A 24,022-nucleotide genomic window follows, 5' to 3' on the forward strand; every position below is an offset into this window, starting at 1 on the left:
AGGCACAACTTCATGTGAAATCACGCTCTGAGATCTCATAAGCCTTGAGCAGTGAAGTAAGGCTTGAATATAAACTGTGAGCTCAGTCTTCACCTTGCAATCTGGGCCCCAGTTAGGTAAGTCACTAGGAAATCTCTTATTCTCACCTGAAAACATCTACTACCTCCTGCCACCTGCATTTAAAAGCGAATAGGAGCTTCCTAAATCTTACAAGATATCAACCTCAAGACACCCTGATTCCAAACAGCAAAGCACAATGAGAATCCTTAGGCCTTCAGGGAACGCTGCAGTGTTTCTTTGCTAAAAGGCAAGTGCCTTCAAAACCATCCCCCTGCACAAGCCTGGCTGCCCTCACACCATGTCAGGAGTCCAGAGCTTCCTCTCTTGCTCACACACACAGGTGGGCACCCCTTGCTCTGTGGCCTCGCTATGCCAGAAGGATGCAGAAAACACTGTTGTCTAACAAAGTCCTGCAAATACTGAAAGCTTGTAGGAGATGCAGTCTCCTCCACGGTGCTTCCCTGGTCAGACTGACTTTGCTGAGGTGCAGAATCAATACAGCACCTGCCAAGCGCTGCGTTAAGAGGACTGTATCATTTCCAAGAGCCAACCTGGTAGCTCAGCCTGGCACCCAAGCACTTGGAGTGATTAGTTATCTTTAGCAGTGCTGCCCTTCACAGGGCAAGTGGTAACCTCAGCGTTTGCAATGTTAAACTTAACTGAAAAGGTACGTTCGGTTATTGGTATTACCACAGCAGGTACAGAAACCTCTCCCAGATGACGTGCAATTACAAAGCTCTCTCAAAGTTTTGGGCCAGACAGTCAAATTTGATTTCAATGTAGAAAGGAAGTGCCTCCTTGGAAAACTAAAACTTGAGCTTGCGGCAGCCTTTCTGAATCTCTCTCCTAGTCCAAGAGAATGTCTCTGCTTTAACAAGAACAGAGCAGAAGCAATAGCAACGACTACATTTCTAGAAAAAGAAGGGAAAGCTCCACAACTGCCTCCTTTTGGCAACTCAGTTGCCTTTCCCAACTAAGAGCAGAGATAGAGTTCACTAGGATCCATGCTAATACAGGGTGCCTAGCTGCTGCAGACTTCTCCTTCCCCTTGCTCTTCCCCATCACCAGCCTCTGCTACCTTCTCCTCCTGGATACTTTGGTGAGGCAACTCTCAAAGCTGCCTGTGTCCCAGTTTCTGGCCCCAGGACTTGAATTTCTGCTGCTGTTATCACTGGGCCCAGCCATCTAGAACAGCATCTCCTTAACATGGAGTTGTTTTCAGAACAAATAGCTTTTTCTTTATTGTGGCTGCCTCACAGACGTGTCGATAAATGTGCGTGTTGTAAGAAACGAGAATCTACTGGCACAAAACTTGCAGGGAAGCTCTCAGTGCCTCAGAAACCTCTTAATGCAGAAAGCGGATAAAAGAACAAACAAAACAAAACACAACAAACAAACAAACCCCACCAAACTCAAGACTGATGCAAGAACTCTGAAGCAGAAGTATCTCTTATTAATAAACCACGTAGATCTAGAGTTGGATCCCTACAACTTTTTATACCACCACAAGAAAAAAGTCTGCAGCATCAATACCCTTAACACTTATTCTGAAGTTATTTAGAAACCAAAGATGCTTGAATAATTTTCTCTTTTAAACATCACCAAAAGGCAAACACAAACACTCATGAGTTTTTAAAAGGCTACATTTTAAAATAAACACAAGGTTAGACCTGCCATACATGGTCAAAGCATTCACCCATCCACTCCAGCATCCATCCCGGAGAGGGAGCAGGTGCCTCCAGAAAGAAACACCAGTTGGCCAAACATCTAAGTTGTAACTTGGTACAAATTTCATCCCAGTAAATCAGCCTCTGGCAAGCTGCTGCACAGCAGCTCAGAGAGCACACGCCTTGGATGCACCATGCTAAAAAGTGCAAGATGTATAGACAGAGGCATTATTCCCCATTTAATAGCCCAACATTTTTGTTTTAACAACTATGTCTGCACAAAGCAGAATCAAATTCCACATACAAGAAAGTACCTCAGATCTGTGTTGTCTCTACCGAGCATTTTTGTTTTGGCTTCAAGAACTGCAATGTCCAACCAGTAAACTTTCAAGCAAGGCTTTTCCTTCCTCTAAAGAAAATTCACTGAGTAATGTTTTAAAGTGCCCCTATCATCTTAAAGATTCTACTCAAAAACTCCTAACACGAAGGCTTTGCATGTCTACATTTATATGTTGCTTCTGTCTATTAGTCTGAAATAATGAAGTGGCTGCTTTGTCAGTTCTCTGGTAAGGTAAAACTGGAACAACTCATTTGGTTACACATGGATATTTTTTAACCTGCCTCCACAATATCTCTGTAAGTTAAATTACATCTATCTCCTAAATGAAGAAACTAAATCACAGAGTAGCTAGTCCCTGTTTTTTTTAGGGAGGTACCACACCAGGGTTCACATTGTGCAGACACTTCATCCTGGAAAGTAGACCCCAGACTTTCACAAGAGCGGACCCACTTTTTCAAGTATAAAAAACATCCAAAAAAAAAAAAAAGACAAAACCAGAGAAAGACAGAACATAGAAAACCCCACAATACACTGAGTTTGAATTACACTTAACATTGCTACTATTGCAAGATCTCCAAAGTAATGACTATAAATGCTAAAATATCTGGATTGTCTTCACTCACTATATGGCAGTACAGGAACCAGTTTACTTTAGCTACAGGCAAAGCGTGACATTGCCCCTTGAAAGCAATGAACTCTCTGCTCCCAAACAAACCTTTGGGCAGTTACTCACATGTCCCAGGCAAAAAACAACTTTATTCTCCCTAAACAGCTTACCATCAAACAACTAAACTGTCCTGCGTGGCTTTGACAGAAGAAATGCAAAAAGCAGCAACAAAAATAAAGCAAGAAACACAGGGAGGAGAAAAAAACCAAGCAGGTGAGGTGCACAGAGAGAAAGAGTTTTTTAACAGGCACGGAAGGACGTGGGGGAATGGCGATCCAGGTATCACCCGGGCTGTAAAGACAAGGGGATGGATCGAACAACCTGCCGCAACACCCGCAGCGCTCCGCTGCTTCGGGATTTAAACAGATTTTTTTTCCGTAAGGGTTTATAACGGCACTAGCCACACCGACGTTCCACCCACCCCCCAGAGATTAACGAGGCTTTAACCGATTTCCCAAGCATCAGGAGCCACTCCAGGGCGGTGATGTCCCCTCGGGGGGGCCCACCGAGGCCCGCAGGAAGCCGGGGCCGAGCTCCGCTCCAGCCCCACCGGCCTCCCGGAGCCGGGACCAGGCGAGGCGGCCGCCGGTGCCCGAGGCCGCGGGGCCGGAAGCGCCGGGGGGGGGGGGGGGGGGCAGCCGCCACCCCCCGCCGCGGGCCCGGCGGGCTCCACAAAAGACGGAAGGTGGGAGCGAGCGGACTCACCGGGGACACACACACACACACACACGGCCGGGCTGAGCGGGGCGCGGCCGCCACACGGCGCCTCTGCAATGGCGGCAGGACCCACCGAGGCGGCGGCGGCGGCGGCAGGAGCCGGAGGGGGAAGCGGAACCGCCGCCCGTGGCCACAGCCCGCGAGGGCGGGGCGCCGCCCTCACGACTACAACTCCCGGCGGGCAGCGCGCCTGCGCAGGAAGCGGGCGGCGGCGAGGCGCGGGGGCTGATGGGGAAGGAGGGGGGGCGCGCGGCCTTTCGCTCGCCTCAGGGCGGGGAGGGGGCCCGTCGTGAGGGGGAGCGAGGGCGCGGGTGGGCGCCCACGCTGCGGAAGCGCCGTCCCAACCCCTGCGGGCACCGACTGGGACGGGAGCTGGAGAAGCCCCGGGGTGCCGCTGCTCAGGGCCTCCTTCGCGCCCCCCCCCCCGCCCCCTCCTTCAGGCACTGACTTTTCAGGTCCTGTCATCGGAGCGTCATATAAATAACATTTATTTCCTCTAGGGCGGTGGGCTATAGCCAGCTGCAGGGGTAAAAACCCCACCGCCCTAGGAAAAATAAAAAAAAAAGGCAGACCACTTCTAAACTATCTCTTCTTCACCCCTCGTTTCTATCTACAGGGGATTAAATTAGATATTATTGCCTCAGTGCCTCATTTTGTGAGGAAAACCTGTTCAGTACAAGGGTTTCACACTGTGTTTCAGCGACCCCTCGAGGTCTGCCCCAGCTCACTGAGGTAACTGCGACCAGGAGGTTGGGAAGGGCATCCGAGCGCACCACGGTGGTCATGCCTCGTGTTCCTCTTCTGTGGGGTGCTGCTCTTCCTCTTGCCTTGAAGGTACTGGAAGGGGTTTATTTTTATATCAACGCAGCTGACAACAAATTAACCCTTCTCCCACCAACTTCTCAGGTCCAGAAGTCCACACAGCTCGGGGTTCAGCAGTACCAGTGAAAGCCACGCACGTGAGCTACAGCAGCAGGATACAAGAGCAGCTTTTCACATTGCCATTTCCTACCATCAGCGACCAAAGCCACCACTCACACGCCCAGTTTCCATGAGTGTTGTAGTTACACAGCAGAGAAAGAAGCAGTGTACGTGCCCTCAAGACCTCCCCCAAAATTCCTGCAATACACTTCATCTTCCAGATGACTTCCCCAAGCACCCACCTACCCTGGACACTGGACCTCACCTCCTCTGCCGGTCCAGGCTTGAAGCAACGTCTAATTTTTCTTTCAGAAGGAGAAGGACATGTATCAGGCAGATCCACTTCATAAAGGTCTTGCAGGCTTCCACTAAGGCCTCAAACCTCCATGCAGGTCCAGGCACAAAGAGTGCAAATCAGACCTTCCAGCTTCTATTGCTTTCAGCAAACACTCGCTGGCTATCTTCACTCTTGCTCTCCAGGGAATTGCTACAGAGCCAGTGGTCACAGAAAACTTGTCCCTACAGACCAGCCTTGTTTCAGAACAGTACTCCAAAGTGACCCTGCTGCAGCTGCTGCAGACAGCTCTGGTCTGCTTCCTACTGTGGGCAAGGCCATCATCTTCACTTCTCTTTGCGTATTGCTTTGTTACTTTCCCATTCTGACTCGACTCTGTATTTGAGCCTCCCAGGATCTAGGTTTTTCTAATTCATGCCTGCAGGTACTTCTCAAGAAGCCACGGCAGATTTCTCAATTTCACATCTCCCTCAGCTCTATTTTCCTTCCCTATAAGGTAACTTCTCCTTGCTGCTTCAGCCTTCTACCCCTAGACCCACTCGGCTCCTGCTCCAAACCATTTTCAGAATCCTGAACCCCCTCCCATTCTTCTGTCTCCCAGCCCAGGCACATCTTTTTAAACAACCTGGGAGGGTTGTTTTGGTTTGATTCTGTTACACCCATTCGTGATTCAAAGTTTTAATTCCTAACAAGTCCACTGCTCCTCCCCCTTTTCCTTCATTGCTCCAATTCAGTCCTTACACACATTAACGATGGATATGTTTGTGTCCATCCCTCATACCTATGTTCTCTTGCCAAGAGCTCATAGCTACCTAATTTCTGTCTCCAAAGCTGCCAGAATTTTTCCACAGTGAAACGACTGCCTTACAGCTCATCCTCCGTATCTGCCAGTGATCCCCATGGAGCCCCACACCTGCACCCTCCTGTGTCTGGCACATGCCTGCTAAATGCAGTGCTTGCTTAATTAAAGTACTTTCTGGTATGGGAGAAAAAGTTTAACTGACAAATTCATTCATACTCAACACTACAATTAGTTATTAGACCTATTTACAACTTTTAAAGAAAAACTTGTCTACTATAATACAAATGCTATGGATTTTAAAACAGCAAATATTTGCTATTTACCATAGCAAAAAACATCCATTGAGAAGTTCTGCGATTTCTCTAACATTTTACATTAATCAGATTCAGTATTATTCAAGTTCAGCGGAAGAGCTTATTGGTGGGATCCTGATGAATTTTAGATACACTTAAATGTAAGCCATGGGCCAGCCAAACTGAGTAATGCACATCTAAACTGTCCTGAAGGCAACTATTTGCTTAGTACTGACAGTAGTGTGACACCCCCTGTAATTCAAAGCCCTCCTGCCTCAGATTCTCCTACAGCATCTTACCACTAACGTGGGTTTGCATTCTCAGTTGTACAGATTTCCAAACCAGCCATTTGTATATTTTTGCCACTTACAGTTCTTTTTCTCACTTGTCCGAATGACACCGCCGTTTCCTTTTGCTAGGCTACGACAGCAGGCACCTGACCTTAGCTAAGGAATTCAACCTGTGATTTTCAACTGGTATGATCTGATGTTAAAAAAAACCTGTGAGCTTTCAGGTGATAAAGACCTGACAGAGCTGAGTGGCAATCTGGGATGTTGCCATCCCAAGGGTGAGACTGCATCACAGAATTACTGACCTGCCTAAGAGAGAGAGAGAGAGCACGAGAAGAAAGTAAACTCTGGGAATTAAGAATCCCCCTCAGAGACAAGCGTTACAAAACTAGTCCGCAACCCTGCTGCACTGCTGTGGTTAAACAGGCTGCCCAATCTCTCTGCAATTGTTCTCTTTAATTTCTCCCTTCCCCCAAGCAGATGCAGTGCATGACTCCTCTGAGGTAGCGAGCGGATGAAGTACTGGCGCAGCCACTGTCATTCAGCACAGTCAAGGGAAAACAAGAGCCCAGTGTCAGAGCACTCACCAACCTGTCGTGGGCGAAGTCACAAGACGAGCTCTCTATTGAATTCCAACAGAAGCAGGAAGATGCCCAGTGGATCCTGAAGCTACAGCTGGACAGTGATAAAAGGATGATTCTGCTGATGAGAAGTCTTGGCTGCACACAGAGCCCTCAAAAGGACAGAATTTGAGAACCAGAATTTTCATTGATCCCCCCTCACACACGCACTCCCCGCATCACCTGCTTTTACTAGCTCTCAGCTGATAAGGAATAAAATCTGTTTTCTCCACCAACAGTCCCCAGGAGTTACCGTAAACTCACAATGCCACCTACTGACAATTAGAAACAGCAACCAAGCTCCTCTGTCAATCCAGAGCAACTCGAGTTTTCCAGTAATTTCCTCTCCATTTCCTTGTATTTATCAGGTGTTCTCATGGCTGAATGCAAGTCTTCTAAATATTTGCTTCTCGTTAATATCTTTTCACCACTTTTCACCTTCCAAGGGTTATTCTTTCCTATTCTGAAATACGGTGAAATTTCTTTCAAATTTTCTAAACTCTTTCAGTTCTAATTTGACAAAGAGCACCTAATCCATCCCAGTTGTTAGAATGGGAAAGATTATTTAAGCCTTTTCCTATGTCCTGTGGAAAGCACATAACATCTCTTCCCAAATTCATACACAACCCATCTGGACAACAAGCTTAGAATTCAGAAACTTTAATGACTAGATAATGTTTTTCATACCCTTAATAAGCAATCCCTAAGTCCGTTGGTTTAAATTAAATACAAACACCTCTGGGGAGAGGCAGCACTGTAGTCGAAGCAGGCTCTCGGCCAGGGGGAGGGAATCAGAGCTGAGACTGTGGCAGTCCTTCCAGTTTTTTGCAGCGCTGTTCCTACCCTCCATCCGCTTTATCTGTCAACAATGCGCCGAAACAGTCCTATGGTGTGTGAGAGGTGTTTGTAAGAATGAGGCCAAGGGAACTGTTACATAATGGTAGGACCCTCGCACGTTCCCCGGATATAAATAGCAGTAGAATAGGATTCATTCAGGAAGCTGATGTAATATTCAGTTAGTTTTGCTGGATGGAGGTCAGTCATTCCGTATTTCTTTATTCTGAGCAGGTCTCCAGGGAGAAGTCTCCGTATTTGCACACAGCTGCAAGAATCAGACTGGAACAGAGCACCGTGGCAAGAAGTGTCATGACACACACCAACCAACTATGTTGCCTGAGCCCCACTGGAACCTGCAGAATCAATTCCTCATTTGCCTACAAAGAAAAATGAATGGATTACACGCATTTAACAAGCTCGCTCTTTCTGACTGCAACTTGGAGGATTAGTAACCAGACCACTATTTAATTAGCCCTTTGCTAAGGCTTCTTCTGGGATTCAAAATCAAAACCAAGATGGGACATCACCTTTCAATTTACAGCAAACGGAGCACCTGCAGTACAAAGCTCAATAAATTTAACTGCTGCCATTTTAAATGGTAGCCATTTATATCCTCTTACATCTTCTTCTTACAATAAGCTTGCCATTGAGGATATGTGTGTAATACAGCATGGAAGAGAGAAGCTCTCAGAGTGAGCCTTCCACAGCTCACAGAGAAGCCAGTTTTCTCCAATAAGCTATTTGGTTTCTCTGTGATGCAGACAGCTCCAAAACATTTCTGGACAAGAGCTGCAGATATCCCAGATGTCTGCAGGCATCTTAAATATAGGAGGGCACGTGTTACAAAAACAACAGATTTGTTAGGAGGCAAATTAGTTTTATTTCCAAGTCTCTACACTACTGCAACACTTTCAAGTATTAAAGGCAGTTGTTGACCGCACTAAAAATCCAACTTTCCTTGGTTTTGAACACAAAATAAAGGAACTTTACCTCTTCCTAGACACTTAGCCAATCAGATAACAACCAAAGAGACAGAAGTGGCCTTTTTTTAAGATGTTATCCCTTCAATCTTTGGGGTGTTACACCTCCTTTAGTTAGATCATAAAGTAGTTTTCCACTTTGCTGCTCCTCTGAAGCACCTATTTTGCAAAGACCTTTCTTAATTTGACCACCGCGAATTATATCCTAGAATTCCAAGAGAACTATTAAAGAAAGGTGAGGAGAGCAGCCACCATAAAGGACTAGAAAAGCACAGAGTGACTACAGTCATGTCAGAAGGGCAGGAGAACACCCGTTAAAAGCTGGTCAGAAAGGAAGAAGGGAGCTTCCCTAAAGAGAAATCGCACAACCAGTCTTTTACCGATTAGTTCCTGTGCTTTGCAAGTTGCTAATCACGGGAAAAAGGCAGCAACCGTTAAACAAGAACCACAAATTCCCAGCAGAATTGAGAACTCACAGGTTTGTGTGTTATGCTGTACCACTGACAGGGGCCATCGGTTTTGCCTGAACAGGGGGCTTCCACTTCAGCAGGCTTCCAGCACTCTGCTGACAGGCGACCTACGGAAGACATTAATGCATCAGCAGGATCCACACAGGATGAAACAATATGGCCTGCAAGACTTTTTCAAATGAGGTATCTTTCCTCCACAACAGCTGAACAGAATCTACTCCCTGAAAACCAATAGGTGAAACAGCACTGATAGAAATGTGCCAGCTAACCCGCATGGTCAAAGTGGTGCTGGGCATCACTTTGCATCTCTTTGCAACTCTTCCCTTCCTGATACAGTAGGTACCCAAGAAAGACTCTCACTTGCGTGGTATCTTGGCCCTTCTGTTCTTAACAGGGCAAAGAATTCATCATTGACCTGTACACCCCTCAACTTCAGCTATACAGCTACAATTTCTCTTCCCTCAACACAAAGAAGTCATTCTTCCATTCCTTCATGTTGGCCTCCTGTTGGCACATGCAAGAACTCCCCTCCAATACTTTAAATGCTTTCATATTAATAATAAATGTTTTCCTGCTCATAGGAAGCAGTAAATTAAGTAGTAAATGTGGCAGAAAAATGGGAAGATTTCACAGTGCCTTTTTTAACTGACCAGGCAGTCTTCTCTGCCCCTAAGTCTATCCCAGAAAATCATTGCTCAGATAATGTGCAAGTGAAGATAAAGGAGTTGAGAACCATTAGCACATTTGACTTGGCAGCTAGCAAGAATGATTTTGTGAAAGGAATTACGATTTGTAGCAAAAACGTAGGATTTCATTGTTCATGTAATTGGAAATATTCATTGTCAGTGGATATCAGGTTCTTGTTTCACAGGGGTCTGAGACTCCAACCATTCTAACATTCAGGCACAGAGTTTTCTACATTTCCCCCATTCTATATGGGGAACGCAGGAAGACAGTGTTAGAAACCATCAGAATACTTTGATTATACTCTAAATACATGATAGTGAATATTAAATACGCCCTGCATGGCTTCAGCTGCCAAGAGAAATGCTGTGAAAACACGGTCTAAGCAGCCAACCTTTAACAAGCCAGGGCCGGCCCCGATTGTGACAAACAGCCCAACTGCCAGCATTTTCAAGCAAAAGAGCCCGAACAGCCCGCTACAGTACAAGGGTACAACAGCAGCAGGGCAACACTAAGAAGTCTGGTGACAAATAATCTGCCTTTGGTCAGGCAGCAGCAGCATTCAAAGAGGAAGACAACGTGGTCTTTCTCAGGGCCACTATCTTCCCTTCGTGTTCACATGGCAACTCAGAGCTCCACCTCTGGAAGACAAACACAGAACCAGATTCCAAGCTCTGGATTTCCCATGGTTATTCCTCTCTCCCCAAAAGAGCAAGTAACGAGACACTCACTGTCGCAGCAGCAGACCAGTACTTCTGGGCTCTTCACAACAACCAACGCTTCCTTGGTCTCTTCTGCTGGGCGGTGATACCGCCCGTGCACTGGCAAGGCGGCTCTAAAACAGTGAGAGCACTGAGGGTCGGGTTCCATGTACAAGAGAACAAGAAAATCTGTGGCTAAGTACTCAGGAGCCTCCACATCAATGACATCAGGAATTAACACCGCCTGCAAGTGGTGAAAGACACAGATGTGGTTGCAGTCGGAATCAACACAAGGCAGGGGGAAAAAAAGTATGAACATTTTGTGCATGGATCTGGGATTTAAGAGGCCACTGTCTGCCACAGTAACCTACTGCAGCATCGGAAGGAAAAACTATTTTCCTCCCTCTGTTGTCTAACATTGGGCCTGATTTTGTGGTCAGGAAGATCAAGTTGGAAATTCTGTCCTTAAGCTGTTCCAAAGTAACTTTTCAAGCCCCTCACCAATGAGCGATTGTTACGTGTGAAAAGTTTACAGTGCAACCATGCCTACAGCCAAACCTAAGAGGCATTAGCTTAACGAGGCCATACCAACACCTGCAAGCATCCCAACAGCACAAGTTGCTCAGAGTCTTCGCATCCCTATGTTTTAACTGGATTAAGTGCCTAAGGAAATTACCTTAAAATCACCACTTTCACACATCTCTCTACCCAAAATGCAAAGCAACGACTGGAAAGCAACACAGAAAGCTGTGGGGGAAACAAAGCTCTAAAGCTACTCGGTCTGAACATGCAGGACGCTGCTTAGAGCTCACTGCCACCTCTTTTTGGGGGGCGTTAACCTTCCGCCTTCTCAACCCAAATAGCTTTTGCCACAACTGCTCACCCGGGGCGGAGCAGAGCAGCAGCAGCCCCCCAGTACACACACATACGTGTGGAAATATCAGCAGCACGTGATAAAAAACGCCCTGCACCGGGTGGTGCTGATCAAGTGGAGAGATGCAGCGAGACGTCACGAAGATGCTGCTGTGTGGCATCTCTTTCCAGGAAAAAAAAAGAATTAAATCGGCTTGGTTCAACGCGCCAGATAATGACCAGAGATTACAACTTCCTGAGCATACTCGTTCTTATCTGGGTAACTGCCAGATGTCCTGGCTTTGGGGTTGTTACCTTTGTCAAGTTGTGCTGCCGCAGCGATGCCAGCTCATAAGGGTCCACGTAGATTCCCGATGGGAGATGAGTTCTGGCTGCCACTGTGCATCCTCCAGCGCCCTCCCCCACTGCACCGAGTTCTACCTTCACCAGCAGGTCCCTTCAAAACGTGCAAGAGAAGCAAAACGTTTATACCCACGCCTCCAAAGACGGTGCAAACCTTCCCCCCTCCGCGAGACGTGCTCCCAAACACGCGGAGACGAGATGCAGCTCGCCCGTGCTCCATGTGCCGAGCTCAGAAAGCAGCTCCCTGTCGAGCCGTGCTGGTTAGGATGACACAGCTCACCCAAACTCCGCATCCATGCCCAAAATGAAGTCTCGCTTCTTTGTTAACTTCTCGGTTAACCAACAGGTTCCACGCAGATCTTAGAAAGGGGCCTCTTGCTCTTCCTCCGCAATAGCTGGTAGCTGTTAATTATTTGATCGTGCTAACGCATTCTTAGGGCCCAGCCATGCCTGCGGACCACAGCTCAGCGAGCTGATACACCGGTGCACGAGTTAGAAGCGAAGCTTTTTCACCTGTGAAACTACCCGGCTGGTTACTCCTCCGCAGCGCCGGGGTGACGGCTCACCTGTGAAACCCCTCTTGCAGAAACTCCTGCGTGACAGCGGCCTCCTGGCAAGCGGCCTGCGCATCTAAAAACAACACAGAGCAAACGAGTCACCACCTGCAGAACCTCTCGCAGCAAAAGGGAAACGGAATTTGACTGCCACCAGCAGCAGAGGAGGGGGTTTTCTTGTTGGTTTTTGTATTTTTTATTTTTTTTTTTTTAGGTCGCGCCGCGCTTCCCAAACCCAGAGCGCTGCCCTGCACACGCAGCTCCGCGCCCGCGTAAATAAAGTAAACGCGCTTACAGAGAGCGCCGAGGAGCGCGGCCAGCCCGGCGCCGAGCAGCACCGCCTCGCCCCGCCGCCCGCCCGCCATGACGGGCTCGCTCCCGCCCGCGGCGCCCGCCTGACTCCGCGGCGACCACCGGACCCTTCGCTCCGCACCGCGCACCGGCCCCGCGCACCGGCCCCTCGCTCCGCGGCGCCCACCGGACCCTCCCCCCCGCGCAGCCTCAGCCCCCGGCCCGGTGCGCGGGGCCGCTCAGCCCCGCAGGCGCTGGTGTGGGCAGCCCCGACGGGGGCCTTCGCAGCCAGGGCCCGGCCGTAGCCATGGCAACCGGCCGTAACCGGGCCCGGTGCCGCCGGCGCCTGAGGGGAAGGGGCGAGAGGCGGGAAGGGCGGCCCCGGCCCTGCGCCGCTTCCCTCCTCTCTCCACATTTCAGCCTCGGCCGCCCGCGGCCGCGAAAGGTTCTTTCGGAAACAAGCGGAAGGAAAGCGGCTTTTTAACGGCCAGAGGAGTTCTGCTGCGGCGCAGGAGCTGGCAGGGCAAAAACCCCCTCACCCAGGTGTGCTTCAGAACTACTGAGAGCGAGGGTCTCTGCTTCCGTGGCCCCGCGATGCGAAACCTCTTTCCCTTCTTTCACACGGAGCCGGATGACATCATATGTCTGTCTGCCTCGCCTGTGGATTTATTTGCCGTTTCAAAGATAGAGGCTGACTCTTGCGATCTTCCGTGACCCTTCAAGGAGCCATTTCAGTTCAGTTTGAAGCATCGTTTCTCATTTTAAAATAGTGAAAGTGGCTCTGGAGAGACTTCTGCTTTTCTGCCCAACTCGGAACTATTTTAAAGCAAAAGGTGGAGCAGCTGTAGTTAATTTTCAGTATTGAGAACATTACTGCAGATTTGAACTCTTTGCTACGTGGTTTTTAACGAAGAAGGAAGACTTTTCAACTCGACTTCAACATAGCTTTTGAAGTTTAATGCAATTTTTCTTGATTTGGAGACAAACATTAATTTTTGGGGTATAATTTCTTACTTTAGCTTTCTGCAGTCTGTAGGCTAGTCAGAGAAGCAGATAACCTTCACGTTTGGCATATTTTCACTTATTTAAAACCAAAAGAAAAAATAACGTACGCATTCCGTGTTGTACACTAAGCTGGGAAGAAGGATCTGCAGCAGGTTTGGATCTGTAAGCCTCTCTAATATTTCATCTGGTTCGAAAAGGGGACGGAGCCAGAGGCAGGGCTGATGCTGAGAGGTTCTCAAGAGCATTTTGGGTATGGACAAATTCAGGAAGGCAGAAAAAGAGAAGTTGTTGATGCCAGTTGGACTGACGTTCCCCCACTCCTGTTGCAAGACAAAATGCTTTAGAGAAAAGTAAAAAGGATAACTACAGGTTAACTTCCTAACCTCATTCACGTAGTAGCTGACTGACACATTGATTCCTGAGAGCTTAGTAGTCGTTACCTTAAAATGAAATTCTAGTTTGTACAGTATGTTCTTGCTATCTACATAAACACAGCCGTGTGTTCAGTGGGTCAGTCAGCGCTTCTTCCCCACTCACCCCCTTTCTCCACCTTTTAAATAAGACAAAAATTCACGGTTCCTCTGCACACACACACACATCAGCTCGGCATGTTCAAATCTTAAGCCATTCTTGACCTTCATGAACATTTTATAGCTTAAGCTCTACCTGTGGTAATGTGCTGTGTAAAAAGCATTTCCATTTGTCACTTGTAAATTCTCAGCTTTTCTGTTTCACTGATGGTGTATTTTAGTTGGAGAAGAAGTAAATAGTCGAACACCATTTCCTCTCTTTAAAATGAGTTACTATTTTCATTGTCACCTAGTAAGGAGTTTAATTATTTTTGGTTTTCGTATCTGAATCTCTTCTCTCTCCTTGTCCCATCTGTCATCGGTTACAGATACGGTGCTATATTGAGGTCACTCTGAAACTGTAAGAAACACTTGCAAATACTGAGTAGTTACTCTTCCTCTTAAATTTTTTTTTTTTTTTTCTTAAAAAAAGGGGGGGGAATTCCAGTGTTGCATACATCAACATTTTGGATGCAAGATACTCCCTTGCCATATGAAATAAAGAGTATAATATCCCCAGATTTGAGGCAGAAACAGAGACAAGTAAAGGATATTTGAACCATATAAATCAATTGATTGCCAAGAGACATTCACATCTTCTTTCCATTTTTTCTTTTCCTGTTTTTCAGTGAGCACTGGCGTTGCTGAGGCCCTCTCTGATAAAGCTGCCTGCGCTCCAGCCAGCAGCAAGAACTGTAATGGCTTACGTCGCGAAGAAGTGCGGCATCTGCTTTCAGCCTCCGTCCATTATCCTGATCTACAAAGATGACAGCGAGGAGAAGACTCGCCAGCGCATCATGCCGGTCAGAAATTTCTCCAAGTTCTCAGGTGTAGTGCGTTTACTTGTCGCATTCCCCAGGTCCCCTCCAGACACGGTGGGAGGAACAGCTAGCTGGTAACAGCATTTCTGGTAACCACTGAGTAGCTTCTTACTCAGCGTGCCGGGAGTGCGGAGGGGTTGTTTTAGGATAACACTGTCCTCCCTGAGTTGCCCAAGGCTACACTGTAACCTGAGCAGTGGCTCTGCTAAGTCTGGAGGCCTCACTTTTGAGGATTTGAGAGAAGAGGCTCTGTTTATGGGAAGAGATTTGCTGGCAGCTGTAGAGTCTTCACGGTGGCTTTCTCTTTAGACTGCAGCATGGCTGCTGAGCAGCTGAAGAATAACCCTCGGCACAAGGCTTACCTAGAAGGAGTCTCACTACATCAGCTGCAGAAGCTGTACAGTTTGCTGAAAGGTCATTTGGAAGGAGAGAGCCTGGCTGAGAGCTTGGAAAAGTTTCGGCAGGAAGAGACCATTGACCCAGAAGAGGATATGAACAAACTAGATGACAAGGAACTAGCCAAAAGGAAGAGGATCATGGACGAGCTCTTCGAAAAGAACAGGAAGAAGAAGGATGACCCAGATTTCATCTATGACGTTGAGATTGAGTTTCCACAGGATGAGCAGCTGGAGTCCTGTGGCTGGGATGTGGAGTCAGGTGAAGAAATCTGATTCCGGACAAAGATGTGTTGGATGGGCAGTTTGGAGACAAATCTCATGGCCCTGACAGAGAGAATGATGTCAGCATACATATTCTACTGCATCGTTTTCTGCTCATGCAACTGATGCACCTTACATTGGCTACGGAGAACCCAGGGCCCAAGGTGCTACAGCAGTTCCAGGTTTAAGTGAACTTTGTTTAAGAAGCCAGACTTGATGAAATGGAAACGGGCAGCTGAACTCGGTGTTTTCAGTCTTTTCCTATGTGCGAGTGCCTAAAATAATTTTCAATTATTTAATCTTTCATTTGTTTACATTTTAGTCAGCTTTGGCTGAAAACCTCACCAGCTTGCCCTGCTGTGATTTCTATTCATCTTTGTCTGAAAAGGTAGTGTTAAATATTTATGTCTTGAAAGCAATGTTAAAGCTTTATTGTACAAACACGGTATTTACTAGTTTTTGCTGGAATGTTAAATATGGATTAGTCTTTCTGGGTGAATCAACACTGTGTTGAAAATATTACTCTCATGTTTCCTGAGCAATGCTTAAATCTCCAGCTTCAGTTTACACAAATATAAATCCTTCTATTTAAGAAATAGAATAGCTGGAAAATAAATTAGTCTTGAAAGTACTTCTGAAAATACAGTGATTTCAAGCTGAAGCTGAGGTGTTTTGCTTCTTTCTATTGCAAGATAATGCTTTCTGGGTAAGTGCTCAGTTCTGGGAAAATGTGCTGAAACTATCTGAAAAAAAAAAAAAAAAAAAGTGTGGTAGAAGATCACAAAGGCTGGGGCTGGGTTTAGAGTAAAACAAAACCTTTCCCCCTGGCTGCCTCACAGACTGCAGATCCCAGCTCGCTGGAAATCATGCTAGGGGAGGACCTGACATGACAAGTGAAGCTACAGCAAAAGGTCCTCCACGTACTGGTTTGGTGGTCACCGAGAAATTCATCGCTGCAAACGAATATTTTACTTATCCCACGGAAGTTTTTAATCCCGCTGTCTACCGCAGCTGGCTTGCACTAGCTAAATCCTTCTCTCTTGTGAGACTTTGAGGACTATGTTTAGGATTCTTTAGAGAATTATACAACTCCAGAAGCTTCCCAGGTTCTGGCTTTCTGCACCTGGTGGCTGTGAGGGTCGTGAGTGGGACAAGTGTTCATCCCGAGTTGAGTGTGCTCAACAGACTGCTCCCTGAGGTAACTAAGGAGTTGTAAATTGCTTTCAAGACTAGTTTAGTTCCCGTCTTCCTTTTTGCAACCACAAATGAATTAAAATGTGTCACTTTTATCAATAAAACATCATATCATAGCACAGAATCTGGGGTTTGGAAGTGCTCTCCTCCTACGCACTGAAATGATAGTCAGTTCTGTGAAAAATCTGAAACGAGTGTCAGTTAAACCACTGTACTTTGTCATTGCTGGAGAAGATGAGCGAGTTTACATTTGTCCAAGGGAGTCTTCAGAAGAGAAGTGGAAGCCAGTGACTCACTTGCTGAAAATTAAAAAATAAAGCCTGACTCAACTCTCCCGGGAACAGAAGGGGTGTGTGGATCCCTGGCACAGGCCTCGCTCTGTTTCCAGTCAAAAATTGCAACATAAAGATATAGAATTGCATATAAAGATCCCCCACTTGGGTGGGAGGGGTGCCATGGGGACCTCTGCTCCACACCCTGCCCGCCTCGGGGTCAGGCCAGCCTGCACCCAGCTCTTCCTGCCAGGGCTCGGCGGGTGTCGCCTGCACCCCACTCCCCGGGCACGGCCGGCCTCCGCGCACGAGGGCCGCGTGGGGACTAATGGGTGCCAAGTTGAGGGGGGCTGCTCATCACCTCCCTGGATCGTGAGGTTCCTGCTGGCCCGTTCCTCCAGGACGGCAGCCCTACCCAGTTTCAACCGGTCCTCCCAGTTTGGGCTTACCTGTGAACCCGACCCAAAGGCACTCCAGGACCTCCTCCAGATCGCAAAGACGTCAAACAGGACAGAGCCCAGATCCGACCCTCGGTGTCTTCTCACCAGCCTCCCCGTAGCATGAGTCCTACTAACTGCTACCCTCTCTGCTTGATCATCCAGCCGATTTCTACCTACCCGGCTGCCCACCCCTCCAGACCATGATATCCTCACTTGGGTGCAAGAACGTCGCGGAACACGATATCGAAACTCTTGCTGAAGTTGAGGTAAATGGTACCCGCTGCTCTCCCCCTGCCTACAAATCCACCCATTTCAGCGTGAGAGGCGAGCAGTTTGGTCAGGCGTGACTTACCCTTGGTTAATCCACACTCACTGCTCCTACCCACCCTCTTCTAGAAATACGCTCCAAGAAAGCACATTTCACGGCTTCCCCAACATGAGGGTGACCGTCCTGTTGCTCCCCAGGACGTCTTTTTAGCCGTTACGGAAGATGGGTGCGACATTTTCCTTTCTCCAGTCGCTGAGGACCTCCCGTAATCGCCACGACCTTGCAAAGATGATGAACGGCAGCCTTGAAAGGACATCAACCACTCTTAAAAATGGAAGCTAGTCTTGTTGCCCTGACATCCCTTGCACGACCCAGCTCCGGGAGAGCCTTGGCTTTCCGGGCACCGTGCCCCCGTTCTTGTGCAAAGCCCATCACACCCCCTGGGATGGAGAAGCACTGAGTGTCCCTCACACTGGTTCAATAGGAGCAACAGCACCCACTTTTTAGCCACACCCCAGGCAGTGCCAGGCACCCGGGTTCCTACCTGCGTGCGGTGGAACCCCACATCCCCCTACCAAAAGGAGAAGCAGCAGCGGCCACGGCGGTGGAGGAAGCGCACACATCCACCCTCCGAGGCCAGACCCACGGCAGGGGGAAAGGGCCCCAGGGGAGAGGGGTGCTCAGAGGGGCACCCTGCCAGCGGGGAGACACTGAAATGTGACTGTGGTACCCGGTGCTGGCACAGGCCCGACGGAAGACAGCGCAGGAATGTATTTATAGGTCGCTGTCGTCCCTTGGGCGTGCAGCTTACGGGCAAAAGGATGGCTGAAATAGGTTGAGGGATTCCCCAGCTGGGGCCTGATTTGGTTTGGGCTCCTTCGGTCTAAAATAGGGGCAGAAAGCAAGCCTTTTCTGAGGCAGATTCGACAGCTGGGTTTCCAGAGCCTTGCCAGTGCTCGGCCCCCGCGAGCTGTTCTGGCATGGTGAACCTACGCTGTTTTTTCCAGGCCGGCGCGGCCAGCAGCCACCAGCGGCCCCAACCCTCGTCCCCAGACCCGCGCCGGGGAGGATGCTGCCTGCCCCGGCATGGCTCCTGGCCTCACGCATCTCCCTCCCAGGACAACTCCAGTGTAAGGCAGAATGATGCTGGGGCCAGCACCTCGAGCCCCTAGCACGCCCCGCTGAGCTCACCCCAGCCCCAGCAAGGCCGAGCCCCCAGCGTGCCCACGCCAGCACCGCCGCTCGCTTCCCCGCACCCCGCCCTCACATTCAACTCAGACACACGTTTCCCTGAAAAAAAAAAAAAAAAAAAAAAAAAATCCCAACTGCGGCAGGGGAATAAAGCCGCTCTGGTTCTCAGCAGGGCTTTTTTGAGTTAGCACAAACCACCATCGCTTCTCATTTCCACTCACAGTAACCCCCCCCGGCCCCGAGGAACAAAGCGGCACTTCCCCAGGTAGCGGCGTGCCGGTACGGGAGAGACGGTTCATGCTGCGGGCAGGGCTGGGTGGAGGAAACCCCCTCATACCGCTGGAGCCAGCAGCCCCCGAGAGCAGGGCTTGTGCAACAAGCAGGAAGGCTTGCTCTTATTTTATCACCTTTGCATCTGTTTAATCCAGCAGTTGCTGGAGAAAAAGAAATCGAGAATAAAATACTACCGGTGACATAATTTATTCTCCCGTCTTTCAATCAATATTTTATATCGTTGCAGCTTGGGCTATTTTTAATGGGCTTTTTCTAACCAGGAACGTGGTTTAACCGATCAACAACGCCCCAAAATGTGTCTTTTATCCCAGGGCTGCCTGTGAGTCTGCCGGTGCCAGCAAGAGCGGCGTGGGAAGCTGCGGGCACGGAGACCCTTCGCAGCTCCCACGTGATGTTTGCTCCAGCCCGGGGCGCTTCGTGGAGACCGGTTGCACACCTGGAGGAGGTTTTGCAGCAGCGAGTTGGGTACGGGGGGGGGGGGGAGGGGGGGGGGGGAGGTGAATAAATAAAAGGAACTGCTTGAAGGTGGGGAAAAACAGTGCTGGGGGAAACGGTCTGTGTCCTGCCTGCCAAGAGGCGTTTGGCGTTGCGTCCGCTCATCTCTCGCCAGCATCAGCTGGAGGTTTCTGCCGAAGACGTGTCCCCTGAGGATGCCCAGCACAGCCCCAGGCTCCATCACCAGACGCAGCCCCGCACCCTTCGCGCACCCTTAGGGGATCCGTGGCAGGACCAGCAGCACCCCCTGGTCCTCCAGCCGCCCAGCTCTCCATCCCACCCACCCCGGAGGGGTTATCGCCTCTAATCCCAACCGCCCGCTCTCGTTCGCTGTTCCCGAGCCCTTCCTCCTCCTCCTCCTCCTCCTCCTCCTCCTCCTCCGCCATCAGTAAGGGCTGGACACCCCGCACCGGCTTTTCACCATTTTCAGCAGCTTCTCCTTCAGCGTGAGGAAGACGACAGCGATGGCGACCAGGAGCGTCAGGCAGGTGGGCAGAGCCAGCACCAGGTAGAGAAGCGCCAGGTCGGCCGTCTGCCACCGGCAGCTCCGCAGGACGGGCTCGGGCAGCGCCCTGGGGCTCAGCGTACGGGAGGCGTAGCTGCACGTCACCTCCTGCCCGTCGGGGACGTGCAAGCCCTCGACCTGCTGCAGGGAGTCCCACCAGCCCAGCGTGCAGCAGTTGTAGGGGTTTCGGCTGAGGTAGACCTCCCGCAGGCTCCTGCCCAGCGGCGTCCGCGCGACGTCCGCCGGCAGAGCCGGGAGGCAGTTGGCCCGCAGGTCCAGGCTGCGCAGTTTCAGGACGCCCAGCGAGGTGGGGAAGACGGGCAAGGAATTCCCCGAAAGGTCCAAGCGGACGAGGCTGTTAAAGGCCGAGAAGTCCACCGCGACGGAGGAGAGGTTGGTGTTCCTCAGCGACAACACCCGCAGCGTCAGAGCGAGGTCCTGCAGCCACCCCAGGTCCCTGGACAGTGCCTGGTGGTTATCGGAGAGGTCCAAGTACATCAGCGACGTCCCCTGGAAGGGGTGGCCGCCCAGTCCCCGCAGACCACAGCCAGCCAAGGAGAGATGAGTCAAGGTCTTGACACCCCTGATGTCCACGCAGGGGGGACTCTCCGCCTCGCCCGCGAGGGCTGGCTGGGGACAGAGGTCGACCCGGTTGCGGCTGAGGTCCACCGTAGCGATCTTCCTGCTGGAGGTGAAAACGCCGGGAGGAAGCGCCCGCAGCCTGTTGGTGCTGAGGTTGAAGAGCTGCAGGTTGGGGAGGACGTCCCCGGCGCCCACCTCCGCCCCCAGCTCCTCCAGCTGGTTCTGGCTGAGGTCCAGCTCCATCAGCATGGCTAAGGGGTCCCCCTCCGCCAGGTGAAACGTCTCCAGGCAGTTCTGGTTGAGCTTCAGGTGGGTCAGGGAGGGCATCTGGGCCAGAAAACCCTCCGGCAGGTACCAGACCTGGTTCTGGCTCATGTCCAGGAGGCGCAGGGAGGAGAGGTTGCTGTGACAGATCTCATCCCAGAGGCTGACCGTCGTGACGTTGGTGGAGTTGCCATCAATGAGCAGAAACTGCACCGTGACGTCTGCCAGGGATGTGCCGTTGGGGAGGCGCTGGTAGAAGCTCATCTCGTTGTCCTTCAGCAGCAACGAGTGCAGCTTGCTCTGCCGGGGCAACACGGGGAAGAAGAGGAGGCGGTTGTGGGACAGGTCCAGCACCTCCAGCTCAAAGAGGTCATCGCTTTCCAGGGCCAGAAACCACTCGATGACATTGTTGCTGACATTGAGCACCCTGAGCTGGGTCAGGCCGAACTCCACCACGCATGGGAGGTAGTTGTAAGCTAAATTGAGCCTCTGCAGCCTCTGCAGCCCTTCGAAAGCTTGGTCAATCTCAAAGATGTAGTTCTTCTCCAGGTTCAGCTCCAACAGGTGTGTCAGGTTTGTGAAGACAGACGAGTCCAGCCTCATGATGATGTTCCTGGCCACGGACAAGGACTCCAAGGAAGACAGGTTCCAGACCAAAACCGATACCATGTCCTCAGTGAGGCGGTTTCCGGATAGATCCAGCGTCCTCAAGGCTGGCAGAGCGGAAAGAGAAGCTGCTGTCAGCGAGCAGTTGGTGAAGAGGAGGTTGTCTGCCAAGGAGAGCGTGCGGAGGCCTTGGCTGCTGAGGAAGGCGCCGGGCTCGATCAGTTCCAGGCGGTTCTTGGTCAGGCTGAGACACCGCAGCTGGTGGTACGAGAGCAGGGAGGTGTTGCCCAGAACCTGGATAGTGTTCTCATCAAGCAACAACTCCTCGGTATCACCCCGAAGGTTTCCTGGGACGGATCTCAGCCATCTCCCAGTGCAGTCGGCGGTGCTCTGCACCTAAAGGAAAAATATGGATCTGTAACGCTGCTCTGAGAGGCAGGAGATGGGGTGAGATGAGGCAGGAGAAGTTTGGGGAGCAGCGTGAGGATGGTGGAGGTGGCTCTATGGCTAGAGCCTCGGCACCCAGTCTACCCCTTAAACTAAGACAGTAGTTGAAAGGGGAAAAGTCTGGAGATGCAGAGGCAGGGCAGGACCAAGCAGTCGGAAAGGTGAGGGTTTGCAAGAGAGGACTTACGAGCTCGCAGCCACCAGGAGATGTTGCCCAGGCTGCGGCCGCCCCGCTTCCCCATCCCGCTGCCAGGAGGAGCAGAAGCAGGGAGAGACCGGGGAGTGGGGCCTCCATCTCAGCGGCGGCACTCCTGCAGCGGTGGAGACAGAGGTGAGAAGGTCAAAAGCTGCAGACCGCTCATCCCGAAAGGCCCAGATTTTCCCGGGGAGCCCCGTCGTGGCAGCGGAGGTGCCCCAGGGACCACCCAGAGGCGACGGGCTCCCGACGTGCCATAGTGGTAGCCACCATTCCCCACGAGACCTGGGCTACCGCGGTGAAGAGCCCCGGCACCGAGCCCACCCGCCCAAGCAAGAACCCTCGCGGGGGTCCACCAAGGAGAGCGTGGAGGGCGGGAGAAGAGAAGGGGCGGGGAGGTGGCAGCCCAGTCCCCGCGCACGGGAAAGGCACCGTCGGCGCTGCACAGCTGCTCGCAAACGCCACCGAACCGTAACCCTCGAGCAGAGGCTTCCCCCCCCCCCGGCTCCCCGCCCCAGCCAGGACCCGTGTCCCCCCCTTCTCCAGTGCCAAAACGCTCCCCCCCCCCCCGGGGGGGGACACTGACCCAACCACCACCGAGTCCCTGCTGGCACCCGCCCCTGCCAGAAATCCTCCCCGGGGAAGGTGACGCTCTCCAGCACGAGGTGCCCCGTTACTAACTTGGTGGAACCGGAGCTGACGGCATTTGCATCTGGGGAAAAGCTGAACCTCAGGCAAATGAGCAGCAGGGTCTCGGCGAGGGCTCGGCAAGCAGCGCTTTCATAACTGCCAGTGCTTGAAGAAGAAATGGGGAGGGCGGGGGGTGGGGGGGGTGGGAGCGTGTTTATTTTTGGCAGCCCAGGTAGCCAGAGCCTCGCAGCGCAAGGGGAGCGGGGGGCACATCCTGGGTTGTCTCCTTCCTCGTGCGAGCTGAAAGTGTCAAACTGGTGTCTTATGGAAGCGGCGTTTATCAATCTGGTGGGGATGGAGAGGAAGCCCCCGTTCCCCGGGCTGGAGCTGGTGCACAGCAGCTTGCACCCTCCCGGCACCCTTCAGCAGCGCCTTGCACCCAGGCACGGTGGCTCGAGAGGGACCCTGCCGTGTCCTCGCTGCACCCACAACACGGGGGCTTTCCAGCTCACCTTCAGCCCTTGAAACCCTCCGTAGAAGCTCACGCTTTTCTTCCCCCAGCTCAGCCTTCCCTTGCCACCCGCCGTTGGCCTCCCCCCAACATCAGAAGCTCCTCCATCCTCGCTGGGGCTGCGGGGACGGCGCCTGCCTGGCCAGGAGGGTGGGCAGCAGCACGGGCACGAAACCCCCTGCCCACATGCAAGAGAAGTCCGGGAGCACCCACCACGCTCCCCACGGGGCACGCCGGCCCACGCAGCCGCAGCTCTTACAAGCGTGGGCATTAGTGCCGCACGGCCACCGCAGATCTTCAAGCTGGCAAGGCTGGGGAGGCGGGGGGTGTCCCCAAAAACCCTCAGCAGGGTTCTGTGCTCCCCCCCTCCCCTCCCCGGCTAAGGTACCAGGGGGCAGTTACTCACCGCGTGAGGTGGCACGCAGGGTTTGCCACGACTCATCGTGGAGCTGGCGGCCCCTCGGGGAGGGGGGGGGGGAGGCTCTGGGTGCCAAGGGTAGGTGTGACCCGCCGGGTTTCTCTCCCACCCGTTTTCTTGCTTAGCACTAATATAGCCTTTGCGGAAGGAGCTAACGGAAACGGCAGTCACATGGAGGCAGAGAGCGCGGCCCAGGCACTTCGCTTACTGATCTCAGCACTTACAACCCGGGTCATGCACTCCCGAACGGC

General features: G+C 51.3%; 4 protein-coding genes across 17 annotated transcripts in view; 1 reads left to right on the plus strand and 3 right to left on the minus strand.

Annotated features, from left to right (window-relative positions):
- Positions 1-6,980, minus strand: part of PAK2 (p21 (RAC1) activated kinase 2) — a 48,987-nt gene extending 42,007 nt beyond the window's left edge. For 4 of the 6 annotated variants that reach the window (XM_032992586.2, XM_032992589.2, XM_032992588.2 and 1 more), the window contains exon 1: positions 3,440-3,570. The gene's annotated coding sequence lies outside the window, so the exon portion shown is untranslated. Of the gene's footprint in view, positions 1-3,439; positions 3,571-6,639 lie in introns of those variants that run through there. The other 2 variants (XM_032992593.2, XM_032992592.2) reach the window with 2 other exon arrangements.
- A 336-nt stretch (positions 6,981-7,316) lies between these two features.
- On the minus strand, positions 7,317-12,595 carry PIGX (phosphatidylinositol glycan anchor biosynthesis class X). Its single transcript, XM_032992529.2, has 6 exons — positions 12,409-12,595; positions 12,126-12,189; positions 11,512-11,653; positions 10,375-10,588; positions 8,966-9,066; positions 7,317-7,886 (listed from the first exon to the last, which is right to left on the minus strand). The coding sequence occupies exons 1-6, from the start codon at positions 12,476-12,478 to the stop codon at positions 7,728-7,730; spliced, it is 750 nt and encodes a 249-aa protein (XP_032848420.2). The 5' UTR covers positions 12,479-12,595; the 3' UTR covers positions 7,317-7,727.
- Positions 12,596-12,708: 113 nt separating this feature from the next.
- On the plus strand, positions 12,709-16,773 carry CEP19 (centrosomal protein 19). Of its 7 annotated transcripts, none has more exons than XM_032992616.2 (3): positions 12,709-13,778; positions 14,608-14,806; positions 15,109-16,773. In XM_032992616.2, exons 2-3 carry the CDS (start codon positions 14,677-14,679, stop codon positions 15,468-15,470), a joined length of 492 nt encoding a protein of 163 aa, XP_032848507.2. In that variant the 5' UTR covers positions 12,709-13,778; positions 14,608-14,676; the 3' UTR covers positions 15,471-16,773. The 7 variants fall into 7 exon arrangements, with proteins under 7 accessions (XP_032848507.2, XP_032848508.2, XP_032848509.2 ...); XM_032992617.2 differs by having other exon boundaries at positions 12,709-13,659; XM_032992618.2 differs by having other exon boundaries at positions 12,709-13,561.
- Positions 16,774-19,287: 2,514 nt separating this feature from the next.
- Positions 19,288-23,897, minus strand: NRROS (negative regulator of reactive oxygen species). Of its 3 annotated transcripts, XM_032992494.2 has the most exons (4): positions 23,760-23,897; positions 22,894-23,007; positions 22,204-22,327; positions 19,288-21,965 (listed from the first exon to the last, which is right to left on the minus strand). In XM_032992494.2, the coding sequence occupies exons 3-4, from the start codon at positions 22,309-22,311 to the stop codon at positions 19,998-20,000; spliced, it is 2,076 nt and encodes a 691-aa protein (XP_032848385.1). In that variant the 5' UTR covers positions 22,312-22,327; positions 22,894-23,007; positions 23,760-23,897; the 3' UTR covers positions 19,288-19,997. The 3 variants fall into 3 exon arrangements, with proteins under 3 accessions (XP_032848385.1, XP_032848387.1, XP_032848383.2); XM_032992496.2 differs by lacking the exon at positions 22,894-23,007; XM_032992492.2 differs by lacking the exon at positions 23,760-23,897 and having other exon boundaries at positions 22,894-23,252.
- Positions 23,898-24,022: the final 125 nt, after the last annotated feature.

Source organism: Tyto alba, unplaced genomic scaffold, assembly GCF_018691265.1.
Source record: "Tyto alba isolate M040663 unplaced genomic scaffold, T.alba_DEE_v4.0 Super-Scaffold_10, whole genome shotgun sequence".
NCBI classification, from domain to species: Eukaryota; Metazoa; Chordata; class Aves; order Strigiformes; family Tytonidae; genus Tyto; species Tyto alba.